Consider the following 11,164-nt stretch of genomic DNA (forward strand, 5'->3'; position numbering starts at 1 on the left):
CACATTTTAGCCACTTGGTGAAAAGGTTGGTTGAAAAAGACTTGCTAAGAACACGTTCACCTCTTAATCTCTTGATTGATTCAACAATTCACTCTACCACACCAAAGTCCATAAAGAAAATCACTCTGAGTGTCACTGAGGTAAATCTGAACAGTTTGTCCAATGCCAAAGTGGCAAAATAAGACATGTGAACAGATGGAGGCAGCAGTGATGGAGGCAGCAGTGGATCAACAACTCCTGTGTGCTGTGATGTAAAAATCACTGATTTTCTCAATGGGGTTTGGTGTGGGAGAGTGAGTGGTTTACAAACTTCAGTTTCCTGTTGGAAAAGTCTGTCTAACGGTGAGATAAAGCAGTGAACATGTTCTTAAAACCGTGTAGACTTAAACTGACGTAGGTTTTTACGAGGCAAGTCTTTTGTTAAGTGGCTAAAATCTGTTTTTCCTCGAGTTCCTGCTGTGGGCGCGCCGCCAAAAAAGACCTGAACTGCTGCTCATACAAAGTCACACAGAGTGGGTCTCCACACATCACATGACCTTATCATAGAGATCTCAGAGCACAACCACGACAAAGACGTGCAAACGGATACCTCATCACCTGTTCTGAGTGCAGTTACCGTTACTGCTCTCACTGCTGTTACTATTAGAGTGACTGAGCTTCACAGACAAACAGGAAGCAGGCTCTCCACGGCCTCTGAAAATTACCGTCTCTGAGATTAACAGCGGTTAATGCTTAAAGCAGAGCAGCTCTGACGTACACACACACTTTAACGATGAGGTTTTATTCCCGTGAATTACACAGTTACAGAAGAGGCGAAGCAGGTCCTCATCCACACTCACACATCCAAGACAAATGGTTTGGTTTTAGCCATGGGTGTGTTTCAGAATAAAGAGCTAGATACTGTGAATATTTTTTACCAGATTATTTCATAATAAGATTATTTGGAGGCACACAGAAATACCTTGATTAATCAATCAGCCAATTTAAGTGACAAAAATCAACAAAACTAATTTAAAGTTGAGCAGTTGAGTGGGTAAAACAATAATTAGCAGAAAAATGATGAATATTTCTGTATCTGTATTCTTACAGACAAAGCTATATAAAATAAAGGCAGGATGATTATCAGGTTAATAATATAATAATTGTTAGTCTCAGTCCTGGTGTAAAAACCCTTACAATTTGTGTTTTGGCTTACAAAGATCATTTTCTTAATTGTCCATTTTTTTCCTAAATAATCAATTCATCTGCCTGAAAAGTCATTTGACCCCAAAATATGTCAGAAAACATTGATAAAAAAATGTTGATCAAACTTGGAAGTGATGTTCTCAAATGTGGTTTTACCACAAACCAAAAAACATTTTAATGATTTCTTTGTTATATACAGGCAATTAGTTTAGTAACTGATTAATTATCGATTGATGATTTATTGTAGCAGCCAGAAAACCAACAGTGCTCTATTTAAATACACATGTGTGACTCATGTACACCAAGTAAACAGAGCTTCCACTGATTTTATTCTCTCGCTTCCAGAAAAAGACAGAAAAACTACGACCGTTTCCTTAAAAAAAAACACAAATCAGACTTACCCCTGCGAGGGGGCACTGGAATCCCCATGAACAACCATCAGTCCCTCACTTTCTATCTCTCTCTCCCTCTCTCTGTATCTGATAATCCAACTAATGACAAAAACACTCCAGAGCGACGACAAAGCATGAGGGGCAGAGTGAGAGACTACGGCAGCTGGTCAGGTGTGTGGGCACCCGGGCACCCAGGCACCAGAGCACCGGTCCCCGCCCTTTTCCCTCTTCTCTTACATAAGGCACCAGATGACATCCACACTGGCTGAGGGAGGGTGGGGTTAGAGAACAAGGAGGAAGGAGCGAGGGAGAGGAAGAGGAGGCACAGCCAGCAACAGAAAGGGAGGAAGAGGAGGGAGGGAGCTGCCGTTCAACAGGAAGTCAACACAGGGACATCGACACAGAAGAGTGAGAGGAGCTGGAGAAAGGGAACACAACACACACACACACACACACAAACAAACAAACTTAACTCACATTGAACTCGTCATATTTACGACAGCACACACTCAGGTACGAGTCCTGCATTAAAATCTAAAAGGATGACACTCTCTGTGTGTCCCCTCTTCATTTGTCTTTAACAATACAGTGTGAAAGTTTCCAAAACACCAAAGCGCTCCGCTGAACACGACACAAGGTGGACTAACTGCTGAGGAGTCACAGACGACCTCATGTGGAACGGTGCAGCACAGTGCAGCTCGGTGACCGCAACCGTTCCATTCTTTGATGCCCTTCCCAAGATGTACCAGAGTAAAATGTTAGGGTACAGTCAGGGTGGAGCTAGACCGGCCCCACAAGACACAGGTTAGGCGCCTCATGGCTACGAGGCCCTCGGCACAGCACACACACCCCACCTACGAAGTAAAAGGCTGACCCAGGACTTTGCCGTTCCAAACTGAACTAACAAACAAAATACACACCGACTCGCCTTTACAACAACTTTCTGGGCCTTTATGGTCTTTAAATTCTTGTTTGTTCCATCGCTGAGGCAGAACACTGACAACAGAAGACTTCACTACATGATGTATAACTAAGACAGATGCAGAAACATGTTATTTGTATGTTCTGAACAGCGTGACCTGGGTGTGACCCTGTGACCCTCATGTGAAGGAGAAAGCGGTAGATAATGAATGAATGAATGAATGAATGAACACTGCTCATCACAACACAGTGTGATGAACAGAACTCACAATCATTTTCATCATCGATTAATCTGTTCATCATTTTCTTTGTAAAATGGAGCAAAAAAAATACAAATATTCACCATTTAAGTAGCTGAAAAATCAGGTTTTATTTATTACTTTACTAACTGATTCAAAATCGATTAATCGCAGCAGACCTGGACCAATTTATTACATATATTAATAAATCATTGCACCAAACGGAATGATTTAAGTGCAGACTCTGCAATGTTTATACAATGGCTTTGTTTCAAAAACTTGATTTTAATTTTGAAAATCATTGCTTACTCAGCCTTCAACTGGTGTGATGATTCATTCGTTCATTCATTCATTCATTCATGGCCTGATTGCATTGAGATCAACAAATCTTGGCAAATTTCAAACACACAGGTTCACACACGGGTATTCTTTTAAGGACTCCTAACAACGTCCTCACCAAACCACAACCAGTTCATTCCTAACCTGAGCGGAGCCTGAGCTCAACCTGCCATGACATTCACACTCACACAACCAGCATGACACCAAACAAGTACAACTACACCTACACAAATACCATCACATGTAATACACGCACAGCCACACCTGGCCTCTGGCATCCAACACGCACTCACAGAGTCCTAAGGTTCTACCATAATGACAAGTATATGGGTGCAAAATTAATCTCCATTTCTCTGCTTTCCAGCCATCCGTCCATCTTCTACCGCTTTATCCTCCACATGAGGGTCATGTGTGGGAGGTGCTGTGCCAATCTCTGCTAACATAGGGCGAAAGGCGGGGTCACACGCTGGACAGACCATCATTTTTGAATTTTCTAGATATCACAAACGGTCTAGGAGTTACGGTAATGAGGCATACAAATGAAAATCCTGTAGATGGCGAATTATGGTTAACCTACCAAACTTTTCCTGGAAATGATTTGTTTACCAAGTGAGTGGCTACACTACGCACAGATTTGGTTCACAATAGTTTGCATCTTTAAAAAAGTGGGTCCAACTCCTCATATAGAAAGAAGCGCTGCACTAATGTTGTCATAATTAGAGACGAAGCACGAGTACAAACAAAGATAATGACCGTCCTGTGGCATGTTCAGAAAAAAAAACAAGTGACACAGCTCGAGCTATAGCCAGATTCACTGTGGGGACTCAAAATCAAGTAAATGTGTCCATGACAACACAGACAGCAAATTCACCACTCCACCACATTAGGCATGGAACAACATGAACATTTCCTCTCACATCCATGATACTATTGCCATAAATTGTAAAAAAACAACAACAACATGCTTTAACATTACTGACAACTTCTTTTAAATATATCATTAATCGTCACAGCGAACATCCAAAACTAATTTAATTCAATTATGTCTCAATAACAGAGTAAAAAAAGCTCAAAATATAAAAAGCCTCCCTAGGCACATGATAGTTTTCAAAAATGTACAAACTTCTAGGGCTGCAACGATTTTTCCATTCATCAAATACATAATTAATCGTCAAGAGTAAAAAAAGGTTTTCTGATTTTTGCAGCTTCTTAAATGTGAATATTTTCTGGTTCCTTTGCTCCAAATAAAGAAATAATTAAAACGGAATCATTTTGAAAAACCTCCAGATTTGGTAAACACAGATCAACATTTTCTGACATTAAAGGACCAAACACATACTCCATTAATCAAGTAAATAATCCACAGATTACTAACTTATGAAAATAATTGTTAGTTGCTGCCCTACAAACATCAATTCTGATTTGTTCCTCAAAATTTTAACACGAGATCCCTAATTATCGTGATGTAACCTTTCGTCGATACAAAAACAAGAGACTAATTTCATCCACAGGCAACAATGAGAGAATACAATCATTTAAAAGCAGTCATGTGACTGGAAAAGATTACTTTACAGCATGAACGAAGGTCGGAGTCTCAATAAATTTAACCGATTCTGATATTTTATCTTTGTATAAATACCTACTTTTTTTTTAGCAGACCAAAACATGTATTTTGTTGTCTTGTAAAAGTTGACGCTTTGAACTAAATTGAACACTTTAGTTCATATATACCCGTTTCATTTGCAGAATGAGCTCCAGTTATCATTTCACTTTAGAGTTAAAAAGAAACTTTATTTATACTGGGATATCAGTAGTGAATAAAATAAGTATATCATGATAAGATTTATTTCCATATTGCCATTATTTCACACAGCCACTGCAGTCTCTGCATGCAGGTTTTTGTTGTTTTAAAGCAAGCGAGTACCTACATGCAAAGATGTTTGTTTGCATACAATTTGCAGCCCTAAATGCACACATAGTATAAAAATTAAATCTATTCCAGTACAAATTAATGGTGCAGATACATTTAAAACACACATGGTTAAAAAAAAATAAATAGCAGCTTTGTGCACATGAAGACATAGACTGGAAATGTGCAGCCTGAAGCTCAAGCTTATTTTGCCGAACCGGAGTACACTTGTTACCCGTCAGCACGTGATTTATAAAACAAACCCTGAGATTCAAAAACAAGAAAAATACATGTATATACAGACAAAGTATCATTCCGCCTACGTACGTCTTTAAATGTGTTTTTAAGTTTGTAAAAAAAAGTGGTTTGTTTTAGAACAACACCCTCAACTGATGCACAGCCTTTCTTTATATTTGTTCTAAATGCTGCTTCTTTTAAAGAGTTGATATTGAGGTCTCTCTGGTTATGAACAAATTCTGTATTCTTTTTGGCAGAAGATAATTTCTTTTTTTCTAACTTAATTTTCCAAGTGCAGAAGTCATACAATCTTAACGTCTGTAGGTTTAGGAATAATAAGTATAGCATAGTATGTAAACGAATGAATTGTGCCAGTTTCATAGGTGTTACCACAAACTTCAATACAACTTTTGAATCTAAGGCATTAAGAAAGAACAATATACAATAAATAAATAAATAAATAAATAAATAAATAAATAAATAAATAAATAAATAGACTAGAGGTCTCAAACCTGTGACCCATGTGTGTTATTGTTTTAGTTAACAGCTAAAGCAGCAAGGTAGCCCAGTAAAAGCAACAACAATATGGGTGTGTAAGTTAGAGCTGCAACTAACGATTATTTTCATCATCGATTGATCTGTCGATTATTACCTCAATGTAAAATGTCAGAAAATGTTGGGACATGATGTCCTGAAATGTCTTGTTTTGTCCACAAACCAAAAAATGATTCAGTTCTAAGTGATTTCTTTGTTATGAGGAGCAAAAGAAACCAAACAATATTCACATTTACGACGCTGAAAAAAAATATCAGAGAGTTTGTTTTGATTACTGAAAAAACACTCAACCCGACCAATCGAGTAACAAAAAATAGTTGACGATTAATTTAGTAAAGATTAATATTGGAATAAGTGTTGCAGCCCTAGTATAAAGCAGTAATGGAGCTGGTGTAAGCTTGGCCATGTTGGGCCTGGCAGCAGCACAATATTCAAAACTTGACAGCGCGATAATAAGCCCTCACTTACGTTAGCTAGCTAGCAACGTTAGCTCCACGACCGGCCGCTACAAAGGCGTCTGAATTAGACATATATTGTGGCAATTAGGTGTCTCTACGGAGACAAGAAAACACTTAAATGTAGTTAACATGAAAATAACGGAGGCGCTCGTCAATGCCGTCACTTTTAATTTCACAAAACACCTTCTTTCCTTTTTCTTCTTCTTCGCTTGCTAGCTAGCGAGCTACCGCGGGGTTAGCTCAAGTTTTAGCCTGCTAGCCGCCACCAGCTCGCATTCTTTGCAATGGGGAAAAACACACAATTAAAGCGGATGCAGACACAATCAAATCTGAATTATGAACATATGTGCTCATGAAATAACGTTACCTGGGCGGGTTTGGGCGATCACCCATCATCCCAGATGTAAATAACAGAGAGGGGGGCAGTGCTAATGCTGCTAACCGTTTAGCTGAGTGACTGACTGACTGACAGAGCGACTGGGGCTGGGAAACACACACCGACTCCCGAGTCCCGAGTCCGGGGCCCCGACCAGCTGCAGCCGCCCGTGTGTCTGTTAGCTCTCGGTACTTTACCTTGATCCTCTGCGGTTCGCGACGGAGACGAAGAAGGCGAGGACTTTAATCCTATGTTTGGATACAAAAACTGGGGGGGAATCTAGCGGCGGCGGCTAAAAGTGTGAGGCTAACACCTCCAGCTCGGTGCGAACAGCGTTTCCCAGCAGGAAAATCTTTGGCCTGAAAACAGCCAAAAAAACCACGAGTCGCCTTTTTCCCCCCCAACAATCCTCAAACTTCCATCAATAACAAAACACGGCTTTATAAAACGACTCGGCTGACGCGTTTACATTCCCGTGAGAGGTTGCTGTGGCGGCTGGCCTTCCCCCGAACCCCTGGATTTTGGCTGTTTTTCCTCGGCTCGTTTATGATCCGGGGCCGCTGCTGCTTCTATTGTCAACACGGCTCGGCTCAGACCATGGCACACATAACACACAACGCAGCGCAGCGTGCTGGGCGCGGGGCGACGCGGCCAAGCGCGACGCTGATTGGCCGCCGCCGCCGAGGCCCGGCGCGGGGATTGGAAGGCGGCGGGTGTCAATCACGCGTCCGCGCGGGTTAGGTGGACGGGAAGGGACGAGGAAAGAAGAGATCGCGGGGCAGGAAAGTGTGTGTGCGCGCGTGTGTGCGTCCTTGCATGGGTATCTTTGTGAGGACCAAAAAACTTGTATACCTCAGGAAGTGAGGACATTTTGGTGGTCCTGGTCCTCAAATTCTGACACCCCAGGTTAAGACCTGGTTTTAGGGTTAGGGTTAATATTAGGTTTACGTTAGGGACTTAGTTGTGATGGTTAAGGTTAGCGTAAGTGGCTATAATTGTCACTGAGTGTCCGCACTACGAATGCTATGCAAACGTGTCTTTAGGACTTTTTTCTGTCATAAACACTGACCTTGTCAGGACTAGTAGTCCTCATGGAGACCAAAATCTGGTCCTAATGAGGCAGAACCTGATTCTCAGAGACTATAGAAACCTTTTTGTTTCTCTAGTTTGATTTATTCAAAGTGACAGTTTACAATTAAAGCATGTTTTATAGCTGTGTGCGTGTGTGTACTTGACCTCATTTCTTAAAAAGTTTTAGTAAAGTATTGTTTGCATTTCTGTTTGTAAACCTCTGTGTGTGTGTGTGTGTGTGTGTGTGTGTGTGTGTGTGTGTGTGTGTGTGTGTGTGTGTGTGTTGGAATGAGGTTAAACCTGTCCTGGGCCTGGCCTCACTCCTCAACTCACACACACACACTAATAAAAATAATGTAGCAAACATTGGTAAAACACTGTTTGACTCACACAGAATAAAATGAAAGCATTTATTTAAAACACAGATGAAAATGCTGTGAATTTTGACTTTTCATCAATAAATTAGAATTAAAAAGTGGAAAACAATCAAGCTTTACGGCAGTGTGTAAACCATTCTTTGTATTTTTGTTTGTACTAACTTTACAAACATACATCCATGCACATTTGGCAACATTTTCAATAAAGTCCAATTTTTTTTCACCCTAAATCATCATTTAAAACAATCTTTTGTTGTTTTCTAGCTGTTAGTAGAGTTCATGAGACAGTTCATGATTTTTGAAATGTGGCGATATGAGGTACTGACAAAAGACTCACCTGATAAAATCTATATTGGTCTTCAGAACCTGTTCACGTCTTTATCTCACTATGAGACAGACTTTTCCAACAGGAAATTGAAGTTTGTAAACCACTCACTCTCCCACACCAAAGCCCATAGAGACAATCAGTGATTTTAGCTCGAGGAGCTACTGGTCGAATTGACAAAATAAGACATTTCTATTATACAGCTCTACTCGACTCGACTCGAGTTTAGTATCAGTCACGTTGTGTTCCATGATTTCGTATCAGTCTGTTTAAAAAGACTTGTTCACAGAATGGTTCAGTACTTCCTGTTTGACTCCGGAGAGACACTGGATAAAACTCACTCCAAAACTACACTAGATTCTTGTTATAAGTCCACGTTAGTTGTCCAGTGACAGTCATTTCTCTTCTGAAAGCTGCCGTCAGGTCTTTGCCTACTTCTTCTTCTGGAAGCCATGTTTTTTATGCGGCCTGGTTTGGAATCTCAAAGCCGATTGGCTCTTCATGGACTCCCGTTTTCCCGCCGTCAGCTCCGCCCCTCCTGGTTTCCACAGCAACAGCTGTGCGTCCTCACCCCCCGTCACCAGCGCCTCCCCCGCCGCGTCCCACAGGAAGCAGCGCACCGTGGAGGCGTGGCCGCCCTTCAGGCTTGTGAGCAGCCGCAGCCCCTTGTCGTCACACTCCATCAGGTGCAGATCGCCGCTGTTCATCCCCGCCACCACCAGCAGCTTCTGCGCCTCCTCCAGCCACGTCCCTCCGACCACGTAATCCACGCCCACTCCGCCGGGCAGCGGCGTCAGGCCGCGAGCGTCCTCGGTGCTGAAGACGGTGAGCGGCTCGTCCGTGTCCAGCTGGCTCAGGTCCCACAGGTGCAGCCCCTCGTCGTGGCTGAGGCACAGCAGCTGAGTGTAATCCTGTCCGGACCAGCAGACGGAGCCGGCCGACGAGTCGCTGTTACAGGTGGCGAGCAGCGACTCCTCCTCCGCTCCCCGGCTCAGGTCGAAAACATTAACAAGGCCGTCTGTGGAGCCCGACGCCAGGCGGTCTTTGTCACGAGGGTGGAAGCACACCTGTGTGATGTCATCGCTGTGCGACTCGGAGTACACGCCCAGCAGCCCGCCCCTATCTGGCTTCCTGGTGTCCCAGAAAACCAGGAAGCTGTCCTCGCCGTTCACCTGCTCCGTGCCGGCACACAGGAGCGTGTCGCTGCAGCTCAGGTCGAAGCTGCAGTAGCTGTGCGCCGGGTCGCTCTTAAACATCTGGACCGCCTGTGACCCGGGGCGGCGGACGTCCCAGCCCCGCACTGTGCCGTCAGCAGAGGCGGAGTAGAGCAGGTCGGGAGAGCTGCGGGGAAAAGTGACCCCACACAGCGGCTTGGTGTGACCGCGATACTCCGCCACCAGCTTCAGAGTGTCCTTGTTGTGCAGGTGGAGCGTGAAGTTGGAGCAGGTCACTGCCAGCAGACCGGGCGGCTGCAGGGCCACGTGCAGCAGGTAGGTGGCCTCTTCTGGACGACAGCGCCGAGCGATGGACAGACCTTTGAGCTTCTCCTCCAAACTCTCCATTGCTGGGGAGAAATATACAAACACCAACATTTAATCCCAATTAAAACTCCATGAGCAACAAACAAGCCACAACAATTCTCCAATCTCAATTAAAAAATTTGGAAATGTAATTCTATCCATACTTACAATCAATATTCAATACATATTAGTAAACCTTTTTTTTTTTTTACATTTAAAAATCTCTAGAAAGAACTTGACAGTTCGGCACACACGCAGTCAGTGCTAAACAATTTAAACCCACGCGTCACTTAATGCCGAATTAGACATGACGTTTTATTAATTTGTCAAATGTGGAAAAAGTCGTATTTAATGTGACGCTTGTGTTTGTCATGAAACGCAGACGGTAAAAATCTTCACATTTTTCAACGCAGTTTGGTGCCAACTTCGTTTCCTTGGAAACACAGGCGCATAAATCAGGGTTTAGCTTCATCTTCACTTTACAGCGTTTGTGTAAATAATGTTGTTACTGATGTTTGTTTGTTGTTTACTTTTAACTCACCTTTTTTCTGCAGTAATGTCCGCTGGTCAAGAGAAAACACTTCCGTCTCCACGTGAAACAAAACTCTATGACATGTTTATTCGTGATATTAAGTCCATTAGCATTAGTGCTAAATCAAAGACTCACGGTAAACATCGGCAATAACTACTTATAAGTCAAACACGCGTGGAGGATGTGCTCCGTGTAACATTTATGCCCGACTGGGAACTCGATCATCAACAAGTAGTTCCGCCGCTGAAGGAACGTTTCCGTTTAGTCGTTTTTGCAACTTTAATCATTTTTTAACACATTTTCCCACAATCTAAAATGTTTTTGTTGTTGATATAAATGTTTATTAAATAATTCAATCGGTTTAAGTTTTTAAATGAACTCTGAAGTCTGAGTGTGTTAGAAATGTCTCCCAAACGGACGTACTTGCCTGAATGTTAAATGTTGAAGTGCCACCTTGTGGTTTAGTAGCGCAACTACACCCTCATGCACTGCACTGTAGAGTTGTGGGCTCGTGGTGGTCTACGGTCTACTGCTGCCTCGTGTGGTCACTTTGTGTCACTGAGGTAAATCTGAATGAAGTTTTTCAAGACATTTGAACTTAGTGAAGGAGGCAGCGGCGGATCAACAACTCCTGTGTGCTGTGATGTTAAAATCACTGATTTTCTCTATGGGCTTTGGTGCAGTGAGCCGAACATCAAATGACCTTTACTCTACTCAAACAAATGATC

The 11,164-nt window shown here is 42.6% G+C and overlaps 2 protein-coding genes across 5 annotated transcripts in view; both read right to left on the minus strand.

Moving 5' to 3' along the window:
* ppp2r5eb (protein phosphatase 2, regulatory subunit B', epsilon isoform b) overlaps positions 1-7,226 on the minus strand; it is a 35,922-nt gene extending 28,696 nt beyond the window's left edge. For 2 of the 4 annotated variants that reach the window (XM_058614841.1, XM_058614840.1), the window contains exon 1: positions 6,809-7,226. Coding sequence is in view for 2 of the 4 variants with exons in the window: in XM_058614839.1 (XP_058470822.1) it covers positions 6,603-6,631 (29 nt within the window). In the remaining 2 variants the exon portion in view is untranslated. The other 2 variants (XM_058614839.1, XM_058614838.1) reach the window with 1 other exon arrangement.
* An 852-nt stretch (positions 7,227-8,078) lies between these two features.
* wdr89 (WD repeat domain 89) lies at positions 8,079-10,647 on the minus strand. The gene is made up of 2 exons (XM_058614843.1): positions 10,446-10,647; positions 8,079-9,948 (listed from the first exon to the last, which is right to left on the minus strand). Exon 2 carries the CDS (start codon positions 9,944-9,946, stop codon positions 8,816-8,818), a length of 1,131 nt encoding a protein of 376 aa, XP_058470826.1. The 5' UTR covers positions 9,947-9,948; positions 10,446-10,647; the 3' UTR covers positions 8,079-8,815.
* Positions 10,648-11,164: the final 517 nt, after the last annotated feature.

The sequence above is a fragment of the Solea solea genome, chromosome 18 (assembly GCF_958295425.1).
Source record: "Solea solea chromosome 18, fSolSol10.1, whole genome shotgun sequence".
Classification (NCBI taxonomy): Eukaryota; Metazoa; Chordata; class Actinopteri; order Pleuronectiformes; family Soleidae; genus Solea; species Solea solea.

Coding starts and splice junctions, on each gene's coding strand:
- wdr89 (XM_058614843.1), bottom strand. CDS start 9,946: ATGGAGAGTTTGGAGGAGAAGCTCAAAGGTCTGTCCATCGCTCGGCGC.